Source organism: Peromyscus eremicus, chromosome 17 (assembly GCF_949786415.1).
Source record: "Peromyscus eremicus chromosome 17, PerEre_H2_v1, whole genome shotgun sequence".
In the NCBI taxonomy this organism is placed as follows: domain Eukaryota; kingdom Metazoa; phylum Chordata; class Mammalia; order Rodentia; family Cricetidae; genus Peromyscus; species Peromyscus eremicus.
Window position 1 is genome coordinate 25,540,644 of NC_081433.1, and position 26,938 is coordinate 25,567,581.

Here is a 26,938-nt window from a genome sequence, read left to right on the forward strand (position 1 = left end):
GGAAAGGGGTTACTTGGCTTACACTTCCAAATTGATTAACGGGGCAGGAACCTGGAGGTAGGTGCTCCATGTGGAGGTCATGGATGGGTGCTGCTTTCTGGCTTGCTAAGCCTTTCTTATAGAACCCAGGACCACCAACCAGCACAGGGATGGCATCACCCACAACAGGCTCGGTCCTCCCTGATTGATCACTAATTTAAAAAATGCCTTACAACAGGACCTTATGGAGGCATTTTCTCAATTGAGGTTTATGGTGATATTTTATTTGTGCTGAAATGTGATTTTATTTGTATGTTAATAAAGTTGCCTGAAGATCAGAGCTAAGAGCAAGCCATTTAGCAGAAGTCAGGCGGTGGTGGCACACGCTCTTAATCCGATCACATGGCAGTCAGAGTCTGTGTGTTCAAGGACACAGCCAAGCAGTGATCCGAACCTTTAATCTCAGTACGAACCATGGAGACCTGGAGGTCTGTATAGATAGGCAGTGACGAGGAAATCATGTGGTTGGGTTTAGAACCAATGAGAAGGCAGAACAGAAAGGCAATAAAAAGGACACAGGAAGAAGGTCTCTCTCTCAGGGGAAGAACAGCAGTGAGTGGTAAGATAAGGTGGTCTTAGCTCTTGGCTACTGCTCGATCTCTGGGCTTTTAACTCTATATTTGGCTCTGTGTTTCTTATTTAATAAGACCGTTTAGAATTACATCTACAGAGGTTCCCTCCTTTCAGACAACTCTAGCTTATGCTAAGTTGATATAAAACTAGCCAGTATACCTCTCCTGGGTCCCGTGAGTCATTTTAGATAATTATTAAACCCAGAGGGGTGATCGTAAGAATTCCATATTTTCTACTTCATTGAGCAGCAGTATGGACAGTTTTGTCCACTTGCAGCTAACAAACAAGATAGAGACAGTCTTCAGTCTGGAGGGTCTGGGCCAGTTCCAGACAGCATCAGAAGTAAATGGAATCAGGACACTTAGTTGGTAGTGGGGGGAAACTCTGCAGGCTTTCTGTTAGAAAATACCCTATGATTGGGCTTCAGGATGGTTAAGACAGAAGGTCTTGACCGTGTCATGAGCCATGACATTTATTTAATAAGCAGCTGCTTTCCAAACTCATCTTCCCTACAGCATGGAGACCTTCAGACAGATTCTGGATCAGTTTTAAAGGACTCCAGTCACTGTGTCATGAGGACACTTGAGTGGTCTGATGTGGTAATGAACTGAGGCTTCCTATTGACGACCATGACCATGACATCCTGAAGCAGTTCCTACAGCCTCACTCATCTTCTGATGATCGTAGCTGTGGCTCCTGACAGAAACCAAACCCAGCCTAGCCACCCAGATTCTGGCTCCTCAGAAACTGTGCAGTAACAACACCCGTGCTGTTTGAAGCTGCTGTTTTGGGGCGATTTACCACACAGCACAGGCAACTGTACAGTGTACATATGACATGCAATATAAGTATTTTCCAGACTCAACTGGTGAAATCCATCCCCGACTCAAGAGCTAGTGACAACTGCATCAGGATACAGGGAAGGAACGTTTCTTTCCTTTCCTGTCTGGTTGCTCCCACAGCCAGGACGTGTTGGTCAGCTTATTCTACCATGGAGCTTACTGTTTAGTACTAAAGTGTGGTGACTCAGGGTCAGTGGGAGCACGCCACAGGAAGGCTGGTAGTCTAGCTACAGACGGCAGAGAGCAGCAGAGTGTCTGAACTTTAGTTCCTCACCAGAATATTCAGAGACTGGGAAACTCAAAGGCCCAAGTGCGACTCCACGGAAACTGAATTCACACAAGATAAACGTAGAAGCCAGAGAGCTCCTCCGAAGATCTAATGTGCGGACGGGATTCTACTCCCGGCCAGAGCTCCTTTGCCTGAAATGAAGTTCACAGTTGCACCTGAAACTAGAAGGTGGTCCAGTTAAGCCTGCAATTAATGCTTTACAAAAAAAGGGGGGGGTGTCTACATTTGAGTAGTTCCTTCTCTCAAGCCACAGCTGGTCCTGTTGAAACGAGAGAACTCTAGTTACAGACTGGCTTAGAGCTCCTGGATTGGAGACCTCCCTTCATGGACAGCACTATATTCACAGTAACATTCAGGTTCTCTAAAATCTATTTTTGGTAGATTGTTTCTGGTCACATTTTCTCATAACTCATAAATGAGTTACTATTCCTTCATAACCTACAGAAGGCTTCAGAAGTACCCAGGGTCTTCTCAGCACATTTCCCCCGGAGCTTGATGGAGCCCAGGGCCTCATGCATGCTAGGCAGCGTTACACCCCAGTCTTTACTACGCGTGAATTCAGTAAGCTGAACTCAAGTCCTTAGGCCGTGTTTGTTCTCGCTGTTGCTAACCATTCTGCGGCACAGCAGAACCTGTCCAAGAGCCTTTCAGAGCCAGTGTAGGGTTTCCCAGGTAGTACTTTTCACAAGCAGCGGGCTTGGAAACCTGCACTTCACGCCTTAAGCGAGTACCCTACCTCCAAGCTACAGCTTCAGCTCTGGTTTTACTCTTGAGACAAGGTCTCGCTAAGGTGACCAGGTTGGTTAGAACTCATAAGATCTGCCCTGGCAGACCTTGAACTTCCCGTCGTCCCACTCAGCCTCTGGAACTGCTGAGGTTACAGGCTGCACCACCAGCCCCGGCTCAGCTCTGTAATTTCTGATGGTCTATTGAATTTCCACGACCAACAGAATTCTGACTTCACCGTCAGGCGTTGAAAAGGGAATGATGGTTACCAAACACGGAATCAGCGCCATGTTTTCTTGTCCCCACGGCCCCGTTCAGCCTGCTACAGCTGAGCGCTCCAGCCCGAGTTATGGATATTCTTACCAAAATCAAATCTCACCAGTTTCAGAAATGTAAACACTCAGTTCTAGGCCCTAGTCACGTGAAAATGAAGTATCAAGATGGTATCTTAGTATTTTACCATCTTAGTATTAATCTTTTTGTTTGTCTGTTTTTTGTTTTTGTTTTTTTGAGACAGGGTTTCCCTGTGTAGCTCTGGCCGGCCTCGAACTCATAGAGATCCACTTGCCCCTGCCTCCTGAATGCTGGGATTAAAGGTGTGTGCCACCACTGCCTGGCATTAATCTTGTAACTTAGTATCTTGGTATTAATGTCATTCACAAGATGAAAAGTTATGTTCTATTAATTTTATGTACTACTGTATTGAATTATTAAGATATGAAAGGCTGTAGGTGTGGCTCAGTGGTAGAATGTGTGCTCAACACGTATGAGGTCTTTGGTTCAATCCAGTCCTTAGGTTTTCACCCTCCACATAATTAGATAAGCAACATTATATATACTTACTAGTCAGTGATCAGTACCATTGTCAAAATAACTTCATAAACATGTCAAAATATTTTAGTACTTATCTCTCTACATTTATTTTCTGTGTATGTATGTGCACATCTGTGGAGGTCAGAGTCGACAGCTTGTGGGGGTCAGTTCTCTCCTTCTGTGTGAGCTCTGGGGATGGAACTCAGGTTACCAGACACATTGAGCCATCTCTCCAATCCTCAGCCTTAGTTTTATTATCCTCAGAAACTCAGGAATACACTAAGCTAAGTGGTCATGTGCTTGCCATTTTAACCAGAGATGAATCCTGAATGTACTTAAGGCTTCTCTTCCTGACTACTTACTGAGAGAAGAAACACACAAATCTAGAGTCGTTTAAAGCAGAGTGAGGCCTTACACTAGCTGGAGTCTCAGCTGCATCTTCAGATGTGAGCCCAGCCCCTGGGAACCATCTTCCAGCCTCCACGTGTATTACAATTTGATTAGATTTATTCACCTTTTATGTGTGTGTTTTGCCTACATGTATGTATGTGCCCCACTTGTACCCCTGGTGTTCTCAGAGATTAGAAGAGGGTATTATATCCCCTGGAATTGGAGCTACAGATGGTTGTGAGCCACCATGTGCGTGCTGGGAATCAAACCCGGCTCCTCTGGAAGAGCGGCCAGTACTCTTAACCACTGAACCATTCTCCAGGCCCTCCTCCATTTTTAAACAGCTATAAGTACACAGGAGGTAAAGGGAAGACTCTCAGCTTGGATGTATCATAAATATTATTAATAAAAATTGAGACAGCAATTTGGGAAGATTAATGCAAGCAGCCAAACTTTTATTTAGTTATGGTTACATTAGCATATAAACACATAACATGACATGTCATCATGGATGGTCTTTACATAATACATGGAAGGCTAATATTTTGTATCACAAAAGAAAAACTGAGTCTATAAATTAGCACAACAAGGACAGGAAACAATACACTCCACATAAGTTATACAGGCAGTTACAGTGGGACCCAGCTCTCCATAACTCAAGTTTCCAATAGGAAGTCAACGTGACGTTAAACTTGCGGTCCTTTCAAAAGCCAGCAGAGACGGATCACTACTTCTTCGACAACTGCTTAATTCTTAACCGGAGTCGAGGCCCCCTTCGTTGTCTTCTTTAGGTGGTGGTAATTGGGCAAGATTTTCATCAAGAAATCCAGCTGCAGTGTCTGGGGCTGCAGAGACAGATGGAAGATGGCAGAAAGCAGGTCAACACTAGAGGTGGAACTGTTTCGAGTTCACGGAGTTCAACATGATTTCACTGACCTACTTTTCTACCTGTTTGCTGTCTTAAATCTGCAATGGTAATGCCATAAAGCCAAACAATGTCACATATAAAAACATACAGGAAAACATTTTTGCATTTCTGTCTATAGATTTTTATCTGGCTTCTAAACAGTAGGAGTGCTTCTCATTCACCCCGTGATGTCCTAGGCTGAGCTTTACTTCCGGGGCCAGCACTGTCCATCTCCTGACTGTCAATGCACTTGAGGGACTTGTGAAAAGCAGGGATTCCACCCTAGACACTGTGTCACAGCGTCTGAGGAACCTGTCTCAATAAGGACCACCGTGTGATCGTCTTGCTACGGTTGGTGACGTCTGGAGACGGTTGTACATCTCTGACATTAAACTTCCGACGCTCTTGCTCAAGTCCTTCTGATCACCTTTCCCAAGTTCTGCCTTTATTTCTCTTCCTTCACTCACTTTTGCTATTACACAAAAAGGTAATCTAAAAACTTAAATTTCTCCTTTCGCCTGCGGAACACCAGCTCACAATAATAACAACGCCAAGACTACAGGAGAAGAGTAAGCCATGGGGGCGAGGAGGCCGCCCAGTCAGTGGCCTGCGGCTGGCTTAGCATGCAGGAACCCCTGGGTTTGTTCTCAGCACCACACAAAGCAGGCACAGTGTTGGTGCACACCAGTAACCCAGCCCTAGGGAGTTGGAGTCAGAAGGATACACGTTCAGGGTCATCGGTGGCTATAAGTTCCAGACTGGCAGGGGCTATATTAAACTCTGAGAATGGAAAAGTAGAATAATCTAGAAAGAACTGGTTTTAATTTATGTTTAAAAATATGGTTAAGAAAGGTCAAGTATCAAATGTCTTGAAAATACTTTCTTTGGGGGGAGGAAAAGGAAGCTCCAGAAATCTATACTGAGCATGCCAAGACATGAGCTTTAAAACTGCAGTCTGAATGTCTTGTGTCTAAGGGACGCCCAAAGGCGTGAGCCTTTCATCTCCTAGTTGAGCATTAGTCTCGATTTGGGTTAGTAGGAGGGGATGATTTCTTGTAAGCCTGGGAAATATCTAAACATACTTCCTTTATTCATAAGCTGTGTTTATAATCCAGCCACTGTTCTTTCATAAACTAAGTTAGAAACCCAGTGTGATGTTTGTGGGGTCATTTCCTCATCTTGAAGATTTGTATTTTGGAAGTGAATCAGAATTAATATTTTGGTGTGAGGGTCAATGGTACATCAAAATAATAATTCCAGATCCTCTTTTCTCATACACACACACATACACACACAGAGAGATTTTATATATTTGATTTTAATCTAAGGAATCATGAATGAACTGCAAATAAATTCCAATTTGGGGAATGTTTCTCTAATGTTTTACTCATTTGCCTTTGGGGATAGAACCCAACAAGGCCTTGCATGCTAATCACACCACTGAGTCACACCCCCGCCCCTAATTATCTGCTGCCCATTGAGACAATCATATGGAACTTGGGGAGAGTTAGTGGCCCTAGACGAACTCCTCTTAGAGGTTGCAGTACCTGCGGCCGCTCCGTCTGCACCCTTCGCAGGCAGTCCGCACTGTAGATCACCGAGTTCTCAGGAATGACTTCAAAAGTGTTGAGGTTGCAGCAAGCCCCGATGATGCAACCACTGGTCAAGATGACATTTCTGCCTACGTATGCTGCGGCGAGGACAGAGTCACAGCTTAAGACATCAAGTGAGTATTGACATTCCTCAGTGTTTACACTTTCCCTTATGATCTTAGGTATAAAAAGGCAAACAGGCCTTAAGAAGAAACTGAAAGGCAATGCCTAGGTCCAGTGATCACACAGACAGCACAGAAGCAGGTGGTGTGTGAGTGCAGGGGGATATATTTATTAGAGTCCCTGCCAGCAGGCTGTGTGCTACTGTAAGTCAGTGTAAGATCTCGGAACAGGAGTCTACCTCCTTCTCAGCTCCCTTTAAGGATCGATAGGTAATGAACATACAGGGCCGAGCACACGTCGACTCTCAGAAATACAGAGGCCAACAACAACAGTGATAGTTGGTAATGAAAACTAAAACTATTAAGCAAATTAATGGAAAGTATACTTTGTTATTTCAGACAAGCAGCATTCTCTTTCACGTCAGTCAGGGTCAAGACAAAGCAGTGTTCTCTCTGAACGGCAGGACAAGCTGGGGGACCTGGTTCCCAGCAGGGTGGGGACCTCACATAATCCCCTGCCTGGCTCTAATTTTGATAAGCAGATGACATTTGTCTCTGATTGGCTAGGGTAAAGCTGTCCTGAAATTACAGGAAGCAATTCCTAGAGAAGTGGCCATTTGTCTCTTTCATTCTACAAGAATGCTCATCCAACCGAGCACTGCCAACACAGTCGGAGAAGTCCATCTCCAATCTTCAATGGAGCTTTAATCCAGCCCTACTTAACTGTACACAGCTGGCCTTTTCACTTAATGTAGTTAGTTAGCCGCCTTATCAGATGACCACATAACCAGGTTAGGTTCTTTTGAGGCAAAGAATGAATCTGGCAATGACTCTGGTCCAATCCAAGCATGCCGCCTTGCTTGAACTTAGGTCGTTTCCCAGACATAAAAAAGAGAAAGGAGGCAATTACTTTGACAGGCAAACTCTGGCCACAGCTTACCTTTTGACTCAATGACATTATTATCTCCTATTTTCATGGCTTGGGAATCTGAAAGCCTGAATTAAGGAAATGCTTTTTCCCACGAATGCACAATGTCTTCACAGTGTACTGGGGACAGAGCTGTGAAGAGCCGCACAGACACAGCCTTGCCGGAATTCTCTGTTAGAGCCAATCTATAGCAAAGCTTTAATTCTCAAATGCAAATATCTCCAGGTATAAACATATGACCCATAAGCCTTTAAGCATTTTATTACATGGACTTATGTAATGCATATATGTGTACGTTTGTGCCTGAGTATCCATGTGTGCCAGGTGTATGTGTTTAGATCAGGGGACAAACTGAGGGAGTCAGTTCTCTCCCTGAGCCATGTGGGACGGGGGACTGAGCTCGGGTGGTCCGGCCTGGAGTTCTCTCCCTGTGCCATGTGGGACCAGGGACTGAGCTTGGATGGTCCAGCCTGGAGTTCTCTTCCTGAGTCATGTGGGACGGGGGACTGAGCTCGGGTGGTCTAGCCTGGAGTTCTCTCCCTGTGCCATGTGAGATGGGGGACTGAGCTCGGGTGGTCTGGCCTGGAGTTCTCTCCCTGAGCCATGTGGGACCGGGGACTGAGCTCGGGTAGTCTGGCTTGGTGGCAAGTGCTTTTACTGGCTGAGCCACTGTGCCAGCTCGTACATCAGACAGGAGCTAGACTTAGCTTCTCAGTGTCTAATGCCCCTCACCACAGTTACCTGTCATCAAGCAGGCCTAGTAAGTGACTTTCAAAGTGCTAAGATGTGTGCTCATGTGTGCATAAGTGTGCGAGCGTGCATGTCAGGGTCAGTATTTACCTTACTGAGGGACTTTGTTTCCTGTGGTAACAGGGATCAAACACATGCCAGCTATGTGCTCTGCAAACAGCCCCAATGCCAGAAAGATACATCTATCTCTCTCACTGTCTCCCTCCCTTGCCCCTTTCCTAGAAAAGATTTCTGTTTTTCATTTTTTAGTGATTTATTTTTCTTTTATGTGAACTGGTGTTTTGCCTGCATGTGTATCTGTGTGAGGGTGTCAGATCCCCTGGAACTGGAGTTATAAACAGTTGTGAACTACCATGGGGGTCCTGGGAATTGAACCCGGGTCCTCTAAAAGAACAGCCAATGCTCTTAAGCACTGAGCCCTAGAAAAGTTTTGTTTTTTTTTTTTTTGAGCTGAGGATCGAACCCAGGGCCTTGCGCTTGCTAGGCAAGCGCTCTACCACTGAGCTAAATCCCCAACCCTCAAAAAAGATTTCTTAACATACTACAAATGGGTCTATTTAAAGTCTTGATGGCCCAGGCTATATATACTTTAAATATATGTGCTAGATAAGATGTATCAGTTTCTACATAGGGAGGGATCATCTGGGGATGACTTGTAGCAGATTAATGCATAGGATACGACAGCCCACTTCAAACACGTTGTTGGTGCCAATGATCATAGGCTTGGGTTCTGGCTCTTCAGTGTCTGGGATGATATTATCTGGATGACTGTAAAGAGAACAGACAAGTCAGCAAAGGTCAGTGACAGTCAACAGCTGCCACCCACTGCAGAATTTGGATCAACTGTCTCAATTTTACCTGCCTCAAGGTTAAAACCCACGGCATCTAGCTCCTGAGCCAGGTGAATTACCTCTTCTCTGTGCTGGGGAAGGGAAGGCTAGGTTCTGAGATGAACAGAACTACAGAAATGTAAGAAGTCACAGACAGAAAAGCGACCTCAGAAGAGGGGCCAACCTCAGCCCTTGGAAGGTAGAGGGACGTGGATCTCTGAGTTCCAGGACAGCCAGGGCTATGGGGAAACCCTGTGCCCCCTACCCCCAAATAAAGAGGGTATCCGATCCCCTGGAGCTGGAGTCACTGTTAGATGTGAGCTGCCCCATGTGACTGATGAGAACCAGACTCAGGTATTCCTCAAGAACAGCAGGGGTCTTAACTACTGAGCCATTTCTCCAGCTTCCCTCATTTCTTAAATTCTTTGCTCACTATACGTTTAGCCTGCTAAAGCAGAATCCAAATCACGTCTAACTTGAAAATTTCCCACTCATCCTAACCATTTCAGACTGTAAACAGATAGCCACATGAACAATTATCTTGTGAGATGGGGTATTTAGTGAAATGTGTGGAAAATAAACCTCTGCTCTAAGAGGATGGCTTTATCTCTGACAGCTGACCTCTGCAGAACAGGCTGCTGGGAATGGACTCACACCCAAGCTGCCAAACAGAGAGCATTAATACTGAAAAAGAAAAAAAGAAAAAGAGAGCGAGAGAAAAGGCTTCCCGCCATAAGAAACTCCCACATGACCTGTGTTAAGTGTCAGACAAATCACCCTTTTATCATAGCTAAACATTCTCCCACACACATTCCACACATTGTTGCTACAAATTAGGTAAAAGCGTGAATTTCTTGCCAAAATTTTATCTAGAAAAATTTATACACACTTTTGAAAATATACTGGGTCTTGCAGCCCAGTTCACAGAAATTACACATCGTTTGACATCACATTTTTATCTTTAAAGTTTATGAATCGCTACAAGGATCCCACACTTTGTGAATGTAATCCTGGGTGTCCCATGTGGAACAGGGGGAAAACAGTTCAATTCACACGTGGCCACCAAAAGAAATCCAACCAAAAACGTCTTCAGCATGGTAGCCACAACACGAGGGCACTGGATGGTGAGCCGAGAAACCATTCCAGGTGATGACCGATGAAAACGTGTCACACTGGACACTACCAGACCCGGGGCTGGGGGCTCTGGCTTTCTCACCTTGGGCCGTCTTTCAGTGGTCTGTTTTTTTTTTTTTTTTTTTTTTCCTGGGTTCCTCGTGTGCTTATCCTGGAAAGAGCCTTAACCCCTTCTGAAGCTCTGAAAGAGTGTGCTCTCCGGAGCTAGGCTGGGAAAGGCTCCCGCACAGCTGACACTGGAAAGTTTCCCATGGCCTCAGTTCCGAGCACCTGTGCGTCTTACTCACGCGTTGATGATGAGGGCCTGCTCTTCGATCAGGTTACCCTCTCCGATGATTATCGGCCCGGCCTCCGCAATGATTCGTGCTTTGGGGTGGATCACCGTCCGAGGGCCTGGGAAGGAGAGCAGGTGAGAAGTTATTGGTGTGGCTACGCTTCCAGCAGGAGGGTGAGAGGTGCTGGAGGTGGGTGAGGCTGCTGGGAGGCACATTTCCTAAGTCTGTGCCAGGCACCATGCTAGGTACCTTACAGCACTATCTCTGGCTGTTATCAGCAGCGGTTAGTGCCAAATCCAGAGCTAAAGTAAGTGGAAGGGCACACGCAGCTGAGCCAGACAGTTCGGCCTCCAGCTCCAACCTCCTGTGACCTCATCAGGACCTGCGGGTGACCGGGACTGTGGGAAGGGTTAGACGCGGTGACGCTGAAGTCAGTGGGTGGCACATAGGCAGTGATAAAGCTAATCCCCATCTTCTCTTTCAGACAGGCTGGGTACTCTGCTTATAACACAGAACGTCCATCTTGTACCACGTGATCAAGATTCTGTCCGTGGCCAGGCGGTGGTGGTGCACACCTTTGATCTCAGCACCTCAGGAGGCAGGCAGATAGATCTCTGAGTTAGAGGCCAGCCTGGTCTACAGAGCTAGTTCCAGGACAGCCAGGGCGACACAGAGAAGCCCCGTCTCAACAACAACAACAACAACTCTGCCCACGGGTAGACAGGAGTCTGGGAACACAGGGTCCACGTCAGCCTCGCTGGATTGTTGTTTTCTGAGTGCAAGCATGCTCACTGGACGCAGGCAAGACATGCCATGGACAGTTCAAGTACTCAAGAGGACGGAGGCAAGGGGGGCTAAAGATCAATGCCGGGCCACTCAGACTGAGGTTGGGAGACCTGAGACACGTCCAGTCTCAATCTAAGGACACAGGGAGAGCGCCCTAGGAGAGCACTTATCTGCCTTCAGGCCTAGTATTTTGGCGATAATGAAACCACTGATAAGAAACCCTATCTTCCTTCAGCCTCACACCCACCTGCTCTTATCTCTTAGAGAGACGGAGAGACGAGACAGAGAGAGCACACACTCTAGTATAAAACAGCACAATAACCTTGATAATTCGGACACCTTTGCTATTCAGGCCAGAAGATGGGGTTGCTGAGATCCTTGGGAAGAGTCTCAAGTGGACCACGTGTGCCTTTTCCTTCTTATGTGTGTGTATATGTGTATCTACACATGTTCATAGGTACACACCTATACAAATAGATGTGCTTATTTATAAATAAATGCACACTCATTACTAAAAACGAAAGTAGAACAAGCACGAAATGAGAAGGTCTGTTTGTGAGTCCCACTCCTGAAGGGCATGACTGTCTACAGTGCAGGGGACAGGTCCTGCAGACTCAACACTGTGCTATACCTGAGACCTGCAAATACCAGAGCATACAAAATCACGAAGGAGTTTAAAAATAAATAAAACTTGGAGGAAAGCATTCAACTGCTTCTTTTTAATGGCTACAAAACATCTCACATTTCGTTAATACACTACCATCTACCATCTTAATAATAACGGTCGTTTAGACATTTACAGGCTCCAGGTGCTCAACAATGCTATCACAAATACTGGATTCTACAAATTCTACATCTTGCAGTGGTACAAGCCAATGGAGAGCTATAGCTCACACAATACGGATTTCTATTTTGCTTCCAAATATTCAAAAGATAGGGCCACAGTCTATTTTAGGTTCTTTGTAACTGGAGCCCCAGCCAGTACCCACCCTTGTCTAGAAAGCCTAGACTCTGGGCTCTATCACTCACAGGCCATGTGCATGCCTGTGCTCTCTCAAGGGCCCATTTTCACATCTATAAAAGGACGAGATTCTTAACAGCCTACCTCACTGGATGGAAATGTGGGCTACAAGAAACAGTGTTTGAAAGGGTTATCACAGGACCTGACCTCCAGTTCTTCAGGTGAGATTCCGGGGCTGACAGGATGGTCCAACAAGTAAAGACTCACTGCCAAGCTAGGGACCCGAATTCTATCCCTGAAGCCCACATGTTGGACCGACTCCACGGGGCTGTCCTCTGACTCCACACACTTGCACGCACAGAACAAACAATAAAACATTAAAAATGAGAAGTCCACTGTTTGCCATGAAGAGCTAAAAACTTCTGAAAAAGAAGCAAATGGCGAATTTAGGCCTAAGGACAGAGCAGGGCCTGTTTTTCTCCCTTACTCAGGGATCCTGGGAACAGCTGTTAACCACAGGAGAGACTTCCGGTTGGTACAGGGTTGACCGAGTAGGACACAGAGCTCGTCAGGGCTCCAGGCCTCCTGCTGACCCTCAAGCTGCAGCTTGGACAAGCAGAACGGGAGAGAAGCCACCCAAGGATGGATTATGAAGACCAGGGGCCAACTGGGCCTTGTCTTTCTTTTTTAACATTCCTCTAATGTAGACCTCTAGAAATAAATGACACTGTTTCTTTAAAAAATACTGACATAGGACCGAGACAGCTCAGTCAGGATCCCTGCAGCTAGCTGCTGAGTTCTGCCATACAAAAGGTGGGTGCCTGAGATCGACACCTGAGCTTGTCCCTGGCCTTGACATGCACATGAACCCTGGCATCCAAACACACCCTCCCACACACTAAATACAGCCTGGCATGGGGACCCCTGTAATCCCAACACTTTGGTGGGAGGGAGCAAGAAGAGCTGAAGTTCAAGGTCATCCCAGACTTCACTACGAGTCGGAGGCCAGCCTGGGGACAGCCTCAAAAAACCCAAAACCAAACAAGCAAAATAAAACAAAGTTATTATATAATAAAACCAAATCAGAATGAGTATTTTTTTGAGGCAGAGTCTCACTATGTAGCTCTGGCTGGCCTGAAACACTTTATGAAGACCAAGCTGACCTTGAACTCGGAGATCCGCCTGCCTCTGTTTCCAGAGTGCTGAGATTAAAGGTGTGCACCACCCCCGCCCAGCATCTGAGCAGTTTAATCTTGTGTTTTATTACTGCCATTATTATTTGTTAATCATTAGTTACTAATAGGTAACTGGAAAACACCTTGTTACAAATCTCAGGGACTTTCCCATGGAGTTAAGGCACATGGCAGCTTAGATGAGGCCTTTGATTTGGACGCTACTGCCGCCTGCTGGCCTCACGGCCTAACTGCAGGCTGTGGCACACCGGGGCCGAAATAACCCGAGGTGAACCAGTCTGCTTTGAATCCAGAGATGAAAGCAATTGTCGGGGGCAGCAATAACTGAGCAGTCCGAGAGTGCGCTAGCACAAAGCACAGGTGACAGCTAAGAGTGTGGTTTGGAGACCCGGAAGGAGGCACAGCTGTCTGCCGTTTCACGCAGGAGGCTGCAGAGCGGAGGGCTGGCAGTCCCGGCAGCCTTAGGGACAGCATGCAGGCAGGCAGTCTCCTCTGGGTTTTCCTGTGGATCAGGAAAACTTTTACCTAGAATGGGTCTGATTTACAGCCATGTTTAAGGGTCTTGAAGTTAATATGCTTCAAAAAAAAAAAAAAAATCCGTCATGGTGCGGAGTCCCTTTGCCCATTTAACTCTGGCGTGGACCTTCTCCTCGGCGCCCCTCCTGGCAGGGCAGTCTGTGTGTGTCCCTACTGAGTGTGCTGAAAGCCTCTTTGGCTTAGCTCCTTGTTTGGACAAATGTGTCTGGAGTCGGAGCTGCCTGAACTGGCAGATGAATTCTTTTTCTAAACGGCTGGCTGGGCTTCCGGAGCATGGCCAGGAAGACATTCCTGCACCATGTCTCCTTTTCCCTCATTTGGTAAAGGGTGCTCGCCACCTCTGCCACAGACAGCAATCTCTGGGTACAGTTTCATCTATCAATAAATAATTTTAAAATAAACCCCAGCTCTTTCTTTTGAAAACGAACTCCCTTGACCACTGCTTTGCTGAAGAAGACTCCAGCAGGAGGGCTTTGGGGCTGAGTGCACTCGGCTGGGGAGAGTGGTTAAGTGGGACAGTTTCCCACTGTGCCCAGTCTGCTCTTCTAATGCTCACAGCACGAGTCTGCCCTCACAAGCACATGGACAGGACTCCACTGGGGCCCTCCTCACATGCTAGTCAGCTCTCGAAAGGAGGATTTACAGAAAATGACGTTAGCTATGAAAATGAGCAGGACTCTCAGTTCTGAGCTCCCTCCAAGGCGGGGGGGGGGTGGGGGGTGAGGAGGTGGGGGTGCTTCCCCAGCGCTGTAAGCCAGAGCACTCCGGACAGGGCTAGACTGCGGAGATCCACCCCCTGAACACCCCTCCCCGTCATACGCTGCCCCCCTTCCCTGCTCATTTCCAGACAATGTGCTGTAGGCAACCTGATGTACACACACCTGCTTCACATTTTAACCAGTTTCACTGATAGAGCAAACAACTGAATTTCTAGAAAACTGCAGATCTGTTTAAGGGGCCAAAAACCTGAAACATGGCAAAAACAACCAACCAACTGGGGGGAAAAACCCAAAAAACCAAAAAACAACAACAACAAAACCCTAAAAACCAAACAACCAAAAAAACCAAAAAACCCTGCCCTCTCCAAACTAGTAAAGGTGTAAAAAGATGGACAGTCCACACATGGAGCACCCGACAGTGGATCAACAGAACCCCATTTCTGTTTACTGCTCCGGAGCTCTCTGGAAAGCAGTTTATCAAGTGCCCAAACCGCCAACTCCACAGCACAAGGGAAAGGATATACAGCAAGTTCAGCAGAAACCTGAGCAAAACAAAACAAAAGGCTTGAAAAGGAAAACCAAGACCTGGTGGGGGAGCTGGAACCAGATAACTCTGCTCCGATTCAACTTTATAACTGTGTCTCTCAGGAGGGTTTGAATCAGGGGTGTTATCTCAAAACAGTGAACAGCTGCCACAGACGAGATAATGTAACAATGACAGACACGTTATCTAAGCACAAACTCTGGAAACCCCCTATTTATACACACAACTAAAGAAACAGAAGCTTGAGTACCGGGTGGGGGGAAGAACTATCCTAACAAATGTGAGATAAAACTGTGGGAGACACAATAAATACCATGGACTACATCACTCTTTGCATCTTTTCCTTGCTTTAAAAACAGAACTGCTTGCTAGGCAGTGGTGGCGCACGCCTCTAATCCCAGCACTCAGGAGGCAGAGCCAGGCGGATCTCTGTGAGTTCCAGGCCAGCCTGGTCTACAGAGTGAGTTCCAGGACAGCCACAGCTGCACAGAGAAACTCTGTCTCAAAAAACAAAAAACAAAACCAAAACAAACAATAACAAAAAAACCAAAACCAACAGTAACAAAAAACCAAAACCAACCAAACAAACAAAAACAACCGGAATTGTTTCTAAAATAAATTTAAGCATATTCAGTGCATGCTTAGAACATGTCTGATGACAAGCACCACTATATGTGTGTAGTTAATATACACACATGCATAACATACATAAAATAATTCACTGTTGATAAACATCAAATCATTCTAGCTTTTTTTCCTTAAAGATTTTTTTTATCACTTCTGAGGGAGTTGGTAGGAACATGATCAAAATACAATGTGTAACATTCTCAAAAGATTAATAAAACTACTTTTTAACCACTTCTTAAGGCCAGGTGTGGTAGCACATGCTTTTAATCCTAGCATTTAGGAGGTGGATCCTGGTGGATCCTTGTGGGCTCAGGCCAGCCTGGTAAAGCAAGACTGTCTAAAACTTCTTATCTCTTACTAAAAATCTATAGGACAGACCGTCTTACATGTTTAATATTCTATCTGTATACCATCAACAAGTGATCAAACGTCAGATTGGAAGGACATTTCAACCCTCTCTTTGGGGGCTCGGCACACACACGACTGCTCACAACTCCAGATGTGGATCTCCAGTTCCAGGGGGTCTCAGCTAGCACTGTGCACATACAGTACACATGCACGCATACACACAGACAAAAACACACAGACATATAAAATCACAAACACTGTCTTTGCTTACATAACCCCAACATCTGGGGAGGTGGGAAGACGAGGGGGGCTTGTAGAAAGTGGGGACACGAACAGTGAAAACTATAGGAGCAGGAGGGGACAGTGCTGGGAGCAGACACTGGCGCCCAACCCTGGGCAGGGCCGCGCTGGCTTTGAGTGAGGGAAGTCCCGTCAGCTGCCGGTAGTTCCGGAAGGCTGTGGGATCTTTAAGTTTACAGCCCAGCTCCACTTCCCATCCTCTGCCTCTTGAGTGGGGATAAAGCAAGGCAGCGGCTCTCTCACCCTCAGGCCTTCTCAGCTGTGACAGGCTGCGACGGACTGAATCTCTTCTTAAACTATGAGTCTCACCTCCATCCTTTCCTCTTCTTGTTCTGGAAGTTTCATCTGTGTTCATCCTCTGGATAGATCTATCCAATCTATTTATGTATTATACAGTACTATCATAAGCTGATTATTTAAAATGAGAAGGAATTAGAAATGCAATGGATGTTTTCCACAGCTGACTGCACACATGACTCCAGTCTGACTTTTCTTCTAATTACAGAACACCTTGCTGAGTCATGGTGAGAGCCACAGACACTGTGGCCGGCGGGAGTGAAAACATGGATGAGCATCTCAGTGGGTCCCGGCTCATACTTTCTCCTCATAGGAAGTTTGCGCTGGAGATAGAAAGTTAACAGAACTGAGAAGAAACAGAGTGATCTTCCAAATTCTGTCGGCTTAGAATCAGTCAACAGGTCACGTTTTAAACAAAGTCCCACAACAGTGGCATGGTCTTCACTGGAGTCATAAGACAGGGCACAAAAACTGGCTGGGGGCTTCACTTATTAGAAGGGAAAATGACATTTTGCCCACATTCCTGTTCTGCATGTGACGGAACCACTAACTGCCACCCGGTATCACTCTCCTCTTCTTGCAGTAGGACCCTGACTTCATTAGGGGACAGTGCAGCCCATGCTGCATCCATGTCCTAGCCTCGAGACATGCAGGAGAATGGTTGTGTGGAACTTACGGGAAGGCCCTTTAAACGGACAGAACTCAACTGGAACACAGGGACCCTTGTTCACAGCCTCCCTCCTTGGTGCCGTAAGGTCAGAACTTCGGGCTGAACAATCAATGACCCCCAACTTCCTATATGCGTCACTGAACCTCTGCATGTTTAAGCCACCCCGTAAGCCATGCCGCTGAACCTGACGTGGTTATGTACAGTTTTCCACAGACGGGCAAGACTTAGGAGGGCAGAGAGGCTGAGTAACATGTCCAAGGTGACCCACAGGATAGGCAGGTGACCCTGGGCCTGTGGACTCCAGGGTCCACGCCGGTAGGAGAGCAAGGTCCACAAAGGCAAGTTCTTTGTTCGGCTCACTGCTATGGCTCTGGGGCCGGCAGTGCTTGGTACATCCAAGGTGAACTACAGCTCTCTCTCAAATCAAGCAGTGTCTGAGTCACACTCACTCGTGTTTCACACAGAAATTCAAACATGGCCTCCATCACACTTACACACTTAACAGGAAAACAAACAAACAAACAAACAAACAAACAAAACTTTTAAAAACAGACCGAGGAGATAGGACTTAGAGGTGAAGCACTAAAATCCATGGCACAGACTACATCAGGTCTTGAGAAGCAACACTGATCATTTTCTTACCTATGGTCACATCAGGTCTTGAGAAGCAACACTGATCATTTTCTTACCTATGGTCACATCGCCTCTGATCTCACTCTCCACACACACCACGGCTCCAGGAGCGATCTTCACACTGCAGAAGACAAAGGGACAGTCACACCGGGTAAGGTTCACATTGGCGCAGGCTGACGAGACGGCTCCACTGACTGTGTGCAAGCCTGAGCACCTGAGTTCGAGTCTGGGAACCCAAGTTAAGAAAATGAAAATTTAAAATGGATTGTTACGGAAGGTGTGTTGGGGCCAGCAGGATGGCTCAGTGGGGTATGGAGCTGATTAAGGAACTTACTGCCCAGCCTGATGACCTGAGTTCAATCCCTGGGTCCCACGTGGTGGAAGGAGAGAGCCAACTCCCCATAAGTTGTCCCCTGACCTCCACATGCACACTATTGCATGCATATAGCCCCATACATGTAAACACTCACAACAGAAAATAAACAAATAAATATGTGCTGATTACTTTTCTGTTGTAGAAATTAACACCTTGACCACAGGAATTTGTGGAAGAAAAAAATTTATTTTGGCTAACAGTCCATCATGGGGTGGGGGGTGGAGGGGAGAGATGGCTCAGTGGTTAAGAGCACTGATTACTCTTCCAGAGCACCCACATGGCAGCTCACAACCGTCTGTAGCTGCCAGGGGCTCTGGCATCTTCACAGATGTACATGCAGGCAAAACACCAATGCACATAAAATAAAAATAAATAAACCTGCTAGGTGGTGGTAGTGCACGTTTTTTAATCCCAGCACTTTGGAGGCAGAGGCAGGTGGATTTCTGTGATTTCGAGGCCAGCCTAGTCTACAGAGCGAGTTCGAGGACAACCAGGGCTACATGGAGAAACCCTGTCTCAAAATTAACTAACCAAAAAAGAGTCCATCACGGTGTGGAGTCAGGCAGCAGAGGCAGCAAAACAGGAAGCCGAGACGTCACACCTTGAACCAAGTGTGAGCGCTTGGTTCACCACAGACAAGAGACAGACAGACAGAGACTGAGTACATGCAAGCAACTGGAAATGTCAAGAGCCTTTGAACTCTCAAAGCCCTCCAGCTGGTGTGGAATATTATTTTAAGATCTGTTACATTCGTTTATGCTGTGGAACATTTGTTTAATGATGCAAAGATGTGCTGCATTCTTTCATGTTGCATTTGTTTAACTCTGTAAAGCTGTGATACTGTGCCTGTCTAAAACACCTGATTGATCAAATAATGAGCTGAATGGCCATTAGCAAGGCAGGAGAGAGAATAAATAGGAAGAGAGAACGAGGGAAGAGTGAGGGGTGAGAAAAGGAGGAGAGGAGGACGCCAGGGGCCAGCCATTCAGCCACCCAGCCAGCGACGGAGTAAGAGGGAAAGAAAGATATATAGAATAAAGAAAGGTAAAGAGCCCAGAGGCAAAATGTAGTTAAAGAGAAACAGGATAATTTAAGTTAGAAAAGCTGACTAGAAACAAGCCAAGATAAGGCTGGCATTCATAAGTAAGAATAAATCTCTTTACATTTATATGGGAGCTGAGTGGTGGTATACCAAAGAGTAAAAAAACCCAACTTCTTCCGACGAGGCCACACCTCCGAAACCTTCCTAAATGTACCACCAACAGGGGACCAAGTATTCAAACACATGGGCTTACAGAGGACAGTGTCATTCAAACCACTAAAAAATAATAATAATGTTTTTAATGAAGCGATGTTGACTGTAGTTAAGAAAAAGGTTTAAAAAATTCATAGAAAAAAATGGGAAATCATGTTAAGAGGGTTTAATATATTATGGGCTTCTCAAGCAGCACATAGTCCAGTAGGCCAAAATCACATATACTTTTAAACGCTTAAGCAAACAGCTTTGGATCTTTTCTTTGAATTTAAGATCAGCCTTGTGTCTTAACAAGAAGCTAACCTCGCCCCCTTCAGGTGTTCATCAACGGGGGCTGGTTAAGAAGCTAACTGCACCCCTCTCCCCAGGTGACCACCAACGAGGACTGGTTAAGAAGCTATGGCATGAACTAATAGGCAGTGGTCAAAAGAGCAACTCCTTATGTAAAGGTTTTGACACGGTAGGACCCGCCTGTAATCCCAGCAGTGGGGAGAACAAGGCGGGAGGATTGTAAATTCAAAGCCAGCCTGAGCTGCACAGAGGAAGAAAAGAAGGAAGGGAGGAAGTGAGGGAGGGAGGAAAAGGAAGAAGGGAGGGAAACGGAGGGGGCAGACATGAGGGAAAGAACAGGGTTTGGGATGACTTCCGGAAACGGAGGGGCAGACATGAGGGAAAGAACAGGGTTTGGGATGACTTCCGGACTACCTGGTCAAGGAAAACGGCAGAGCCCCTCAAATTGGCAGTATGTAATATGCCATTCTTTTTGTGAATGGGGTGGTGGTGGTGGTGTACATTCTATTTAATAGACAGCAAAGCCACAGGTCAGAAATGCAAATTAGCAAATACTTCTCTTTAATCTCTAACAGCAAATGTATGTTTTAAAGCTACCTACCAAATAATAAAAATTATAGTACAAGCTGTTTAAAGACTAAGTTTTAGTCTTAAAGACAATTTCCACGTAACCTACTGGTGCTTTTGGATACTCAGCCACGTATAAAATGACTCTGGCTCTGGCTTACCGGGCTGACCACTACCAAACAGGAGCCAGGAGACCACGCCTCTTCGCCTTATTCCCAGTGGTGGAGGAAATAAGTTTAGTTCCATAAGCCACGGGCCCTGGAAACTCTTAAGCCTGGAGTTTCATGCTCTAAGCAGAGTGTGAGGACCCTGGGAAGTCAAACAGTGGAAGCTTTGCAGGTGGACACAGCAGAACTGGCTCAGCAGATGCCCAGAAGTGGTGCTCCCATTTCAGCACGTAGGTTCCGCAGCAAGCCCGAGGGGAAATCCAAATCGCACCGGTCTGCTTATATCAATTCACCTTTGTTGGTGAGGTTCTATTATTCATGCGTATATTTATGCAGAGAACACAAAAGATTAATGCTATTTTCTACTTGTGTTTCAAGCCTTTTTTAAAAAAAAATAAAAAATAAAAACAGACTGTAAGAAAAAGAACACTGTGTAATTTTTTTTTTTTTTTTGGACACAACTCTATGATGTCTCTGGGATTGGTAGACAGGAATGGATACTGGCTGCCTGCATGGAGACATATTGTTAATGACCTTGACAGGAGATACAGCCATCAGCTTCACTCAAACAGTATACAAATGCAGCTGAGGGGTGTGTGTGTGTGTGTGTGTGTGCGAGATAGTCAAAAGCAACTGGAAGGATTCAGATTGGAACTCATGAAAAGGGCCTAAAGATGTCTCTCTGGTCGTCAGACCAGCATAGGACTCCTCTTTAACATGTGTCTCCATTATTTATGCTCCAGGATTGTCCAAATGTTCTCAAATAATGCAAAAATGGTACTGAAAATATTTATTTTTTAAAATTGCATCAACTTCCCTACTGATACAAGAAACTGAAAAAAGACACAAATTTTCTAACACAAATTTCAGTGAACATATTCTTAAAAATTATAATTAAAATGGCCGAGCGGCAGTGGTGCACGCCTTTAATCCCAGCACTCGGAAGTCAGAGGCAGGCAGACTCTGTGAGTTCGAGGACAGCCTGGTCTACAGAGCAAGATCTAGGACAGGCACTGAAACTACACAGAGAAACCTTGTCTCAAAAAACCCAAAAACAAACAAACAAACAAAAAACACAATTATGATAAAACATATCAGCTGGGCACAGTGGCGGACATCTGTAATCCTAGCTGAGGTAGGACGATTGCCACAAATTTGAAGCCAATTTGAGTGATATAGTGAGACTTTGTTTCAAGAAAACAATGGCTGGGTGTTATGATCCCAGCACTGGGAGGCAGAGGCATTGAGATTACTGTGATTTCAAGGCTAGCCTGATCTACATAGTGTGCCTGGCCAGGCCAGCTAGGGCTCCACAGTGAGATTTTGTCTCATAAACAAAAGAAACGAACAGACATAAAAGGAAGGAAGAGGAGGCGACAGACCTCTTTAAAGCCAACAGTGACTTTAGATAAACTCAAAAAATCCTACCAGCAATCCTTCTGGGTTACAAGTCTGATCGAGAGTTACTCGGCTGAAATCATCAAAACAAACTTTCCTACCGGGTTTGAGAAGAGAAACCACATATTCTACCTGTTCTACCTTGCTTTTCTGCTGCTGTGATGAAGACCATGACCAAATGCATCCTGGGAAGGAAAGGGTTTATTTGGCTTACACTTCCTGGTCACAATCCATCCAGGGAAGTCAGGGCTGGGACTCAGGCAGGAGTGTGAAGCAGAAACCAGGAGGAAGGCTGCTAAACGGATCATTTTCTAGTCCTTTCTTAAATAGCACAGGCCTGCCTGATCACAGATGGTACTGCCCCCAGTGGGCCGGGGCCTCCCATATCAGTCAAGACCCTCTCTCACATACAAGAACAATTTTGATCCCAGCAACCCTTCAATTGGGGTTCCCTCTTCCCAGGTGAGGAAAACTAATTGGGACATTAACTCTAGAATTTTTATAGATGGAAATGCATACTAGAAATTCCTTGAAGCAAAGTTCACTTCTGGGGCACCACTGTTCTGTCAATCTGTATTCTCAGCCGTTAGCTGAAGGCTGCCCAGAAACACCTTGCCTCTCTAGACCTTTGTCCGGTGATAACTGAATGACTCTCTGTGGACAGCTTATCATTATCCATTTATTATTTGGTTTGGGTTTTTTTTGTTGTTGGTAGTGGTTTTTTTGTTTGTTTGGTTTTGTTGTTGTTGTTTTGTTTTTGAGACAGGGTCTCAATGTAGCCCTGGCTGCATGGACACTCACTATGTAGACCAGGCTGGCCTCCAACTCAGATCTGTAAATTCACCTGCCTCTGCCTCCTGAGTGCTGGGATTAAAGGTGTGTGCCACCACACCCAGCTCTCACCACTTTTAAGTGTCCTATATTAGATGCTTTTCATTTAAAGTGGCTTTGGTGTTAAAATACAGCATTGCTTAAAGCTCTGGTCAAATAAGCTAGTTTATAATATGGTGTGGAATAATCTTTTTGTACACTGTGTAGATTTGTCACTTGGATTGGTTTTTAAAAAAAAGCTGAATGGTTAGTAGCTAGGCAGGATTTTCAGGGCAGAGAGTACTCTGGAAAGAGGAAAGCAGAGACAAGAGGAGACCAGAACAAGCAGCATGGGCATTACAAAGTAAAGGTAATAAAGACACGAGACAGAAAGCAAATTAATAGAAATGGGTTAGTTTATGTTATAAAAGCTAGTTAGAAACAAGCCTAAGCAATCGGCTGAGCCTTAATAAGTCTCCATGTTGTGATCTGGGAGCTGGCTGGCAGGACAGAGAAAGACTCATTACAATAACCACCGCCTCCCTCAGCCCCCAGGGTTTCACTATGTAGCCCTGGTTGGCCCGGAACTTGCTATGTGGACCAGGCTGGCTTCATATTCAGAGATCCTGCCCCTGCCTGCCTCCCAAGAGCTGGTGTTGAAGTTATTTGATACATGCCTAGCTTCCATAAACTCTCTCATTTCCTGTCACGACTTGATGCCTTCAAGTAAGTAAATAACCCTTACTCTCATGCAGGAAGCATAACGAGCAGCTAAGGGTAGAAGAGATTCCAAGATTCTAAACCTTGTCTTAGTTTGGGTTTTTATTTCTGTGAAGAGACACCATCACCATGGCAACTCTTATAAAGAAAACATTTCATTGAGGGGGCTCCCTTACAATTTCAGAGTTTCAGTCAGTTATCATCATGGTGGGGAGCGTGGCAGCCTGCAGGCAGAGGTGTTGCTAGAGCTGAGACTGCTACATCTTTCAGGCAACAGGAAATCAACCGATACACTCAGCAGTATCCTGAGTATAGGAAACCTCAAAGCCCGCCCCCACAGTGACACACTTCCTCTAACAAGGCCACACCCACTTCAGCAAAGCCTCACCTTCTAATAGGGCCACTCTCTATAAAATTATGAGATTATGGGATTATGGGGGCCAATTCCATTCAAACGACCACAGCCCTACTTCATACCCTAAAGAGAAATGGCAAGTACTGTTAATGTCAATCAAAACATTTCTCTGGGAGGCAGGACATAATTATTAATAAATTTATTATGAGATTGGTTATAGTAGGAAACATGTCTACTAACATCTCCCCATGGATCCACTGCACCTTGGAAGGGTGGGGGGACACAGTGGGAAGCAGGCAGCTAGGAGATGGGGATTCAGACCTAGCAAATGACAAGCCAGGTTCTCGCCCTCTGAAGGCTGTGTGTATGTATACTGTTGTGCAAGTGATGCTTATAGCAGATCGCTTTCTCTTCAGCTTATGAAAAAGGTGACGGATTGCCTGCACAAATCGAAGAAAAAGTTAACTTTTAGTTTATGGCACTGGGTACAGCAAGGGTTTTGTTAAGTCGGCAGAAGAGTTGGAGAGAGGGCTCAGACTTTAGTTAAGAGCTACTGCTGCTCTTCCAGACGACCAGAGTTTGGCTCTCAGCATCCACGTCAGGCAGCTGACAACCTCCTGTAACTCCAGCTCCAGGGAGATTCCCACACCCTCTTCTGGTCTTAGGGACGCATGCACTCACATGCACATACCTGCACACAGACACAAGCACATACACATAACTTAAAAAAGGAAGGAAATAAGGGAGGGAGGGAGGGAGGGAGGAAGGAAGTAAGGAAGGAATCTCGGCCTAGTTTGGCACAAGATATTAATCGCAGCACAAAGGAGGCATAGACAATCCTGTGAGTTCAAGGCCAGCCTGGTTTACATAGAGAGTTCCAAAAAAACCTAGGACTACATACTGCGAACCTGTCTCAGGAAAAAGAAAGGGGGGGGGGCTTTAAAAAAATTACAAAAATGTCTGACACAGAGGGTGCTCAACACTGCTGCTGTTGCAAACGGTCCTGTATGCTTTTTATGCCAACCCTGCAGACTCTTCCCACCGCGACAGTCCCCATCTGTGAAGACGGTGACAGAAGCGGCCGCAGCTCCCGGCCCCCGGCTCTCAGCCATCCGGCAGAGGGTGACTTCTTCCAGGCCTTCCTCTTCCGGACAAGAGGCAGGGCCGATGGGGCAGAGCCCCCGGGAGCCCCGTCGGAGAGTCTGGACAGGCGTACTGCGGTTGGGGGGCCGAGGGTGTCAAGGCACAAACCCTCCCCGCCCCCACCCCGGAGGACGCCGGGCGTGGCATTCCGGAACCGTACACCTAAACGCCGTCCCAGTCCCCCTCACTGCGACCCGAAGCAGGTCCCGCCCCTTCGGGGGAGTGAGAGCCGCCTTCGGCCGAGCAGCGCACGCACCTCTTTTGAGTTTTCTCCGCCATCGTCAGGCCCCGGGTCTCCGGAAGAGGCGAGATCGACCCTGCTTGCCTGGCTGGAGCGATGATCTCGACATCCAATTGCGGAGCCTGGCTCGGCCGGGAGGGGCGGGGCCTGAGAGAGACCCGCAGGCTCGCGCTTGCGCACCGCGGATGGTTTGCTTCTCGCCCCGCCCCCGCCCCCGCCCCCGCCCCCGCCCCCGCCCCCGCCCCCGCCCCCGCCCCCGCCCCCCCTTTGCTTTGCCACACTGCAGATCCTGCGGGCCGGTGTCCCCAGATCGTTCCTCCCCTTGGCAGTGTTGACTCCACCACGTCCGATCTACCCCCGCTGCCCAGTCCTTTATTGTTAGCTCGCTCTACCTTTAACCTCTAGAATCACGTGCCTAAGCCCTAGTCACGGCTTTTCTTGTCGAAATCTGTTTTGAACATCAAATCCAGTTTTTAAATCTCCATGTATGTATGTATGCATGTATGTATGTATGTACTTGGCTTTTTTTTTTTTTTTTTTGAGACACGGTCATCTCATGCTCTTTCTCACACTTTGAAGAAACCAAGCTGACTCTCCATCCCTACTGCTCTTCCCCCACACCTCTGGCATCTTCTAATCCAATGGTTCTCAACCCTCTTAATGCTGCGACCTTTTAATGCAGTTCCTCATGAGGTGGTGACCCCACCCCCCAGCCCAACCATAAAATTATTTTCGTTGCTACCTCATAACTGTGATTTTGCTACTGTTATGAATTGTATTGTAAATACCTGTGTTTTCCGATGGTCTTAGGTGACCCCTGTCACTTGACCTCCCAAAGGGGTCGTAACCCAGAGGTTGAGAAACACTGTTCTAATCCTTTAAGTCCCAGATGGCATAGTCAGGATTTATTCTGAGAAACAGAACCGGCCGGAGATATGAATCACGAGAATTTTGCAAGGAATTGTTGCAGACCTGCGGTGCAAGGTCAAAACCTGTAGATCAAGCTGTGACTTTTCGTTTGGAAGTCCAAGCTGCTGTCCGCGGGTGGGATCATCGCCCCTCCCTTCCCCCCAGCAACTACAGGGTGGCTCAGAACCATCTGTAATGGGATTTGATACCCTCTTGGTCATACAGGCACACATACAAATAGAGCACTCATTTACATAAATAAATATTTTCTAAAAAAAAAAAAAGGTAAAAGGAGGGGTTGGGGATTTAGCTCAGTGGTAGAGCGCTTGCCTAAAGGCCCTGGGTTCGAGCCTCAGCTCAAAAAAAAAAAAAAAAAGTAAAAGGAGGAGAAGATAAGGCTGAGAAAGAAGAGGGGTTTTATGAGATATGGCTTAAGAGTATAGCAAAGAATGTGCAATAGGCCCTGGAGAATGGCTAAGACTGATTGCTGCTCTTCCAGAGGTAGTGAGTTCGCTTCCCAGCATCCATGATAGGTGGCTCACAGATGCCTGTACTCCAGCTCCAGGGGATCTGGTGCAGTCTTCTGGCCTCCATGGGTACCCTCCCCCCACAGACGTGGCATACAGGTCATGCACACGCGCGTGCATGCGCGCGCACACACATACAAATAAATCTTTTTTTTTTTTTTTTTGTTAAAGAATGTGTTGCAGTAAATTCGATGGAGAGACATAAGCAGCGGTCCTAAGACCTAAATGAACAAAATACAAACAAGAGCAAAAACATCATGAGCCACATACGCAACAATGGAAGTCAAATTATAGAAAATGAGCGATGAAAAGAATACTTGTGGAGTGAATGGCTGGCGCCGCTGTGCTGAGGTA

The 26,938-nt window shown here is 46.3% G+C and overlaps 1 protein-coding gene across 1 annotated transcript; it reads right to left on the reverse strand.

Moving 5' to 3' along the window:
• Positions 1 to 4,096: 4,096 nt before the first annotated feature.
• On the reverse strand, positions 4,097 to 25,297 carry Dctn6 (dynactin subunit 6). The gene is made up of 7 exons (XM_059244653.1): positions 25,164 to 25,297; positions 17,882 to 17,946; positions 10,223 to 10,328; positions 8,651 to 8,739; positions 7,234 to 7,281; positions 6,127 to 6,269; positions 4,097 to 4,517 (listed from the first exon to the last, which is right to left on the reverse strand). Exons 1-7 carry the CDS (start codon positions 25,184 to 25,186, stop codon positions 4,419 to 4,421), a joined length of 573 nt encoding a protein of 190 aa, XP_059100636.1. The 5' UTR covers positions 25,187 to 25,297; the 3' UTR covers positions 4,097 to 4,418.
• Between the last annotated feature and the right edge of the window lie 1,641 nt (positions 25,298 to 26,938).

What these genes read in the sequence shown, in the direction of transcription:
- Dctn6 (XM_059244653.1), bottom strand. Translation starts at nt 25,186, where the DNA reads ATGGCGGAGAAAACTCAAAAGAG. An exon ending in GCGGAGAAAACTCAAAAGAG is followed by an intron (nt 17,947 to 25,163) that starts GTGCGTGCGCTG and finishes TGTCTTCTGCAG; the next exon opens with TGTGAAGATCGCTCCTGGAG. An exon ending in TGCAGACGGAGCGGCCGCAG is followed by an intron (nt 4,518 to 6,126) that starts GTACTGCAACCT and finishes CTGTCTCTGCAG; the next exon opens with CCCCAGACACTGCAGCTGGA.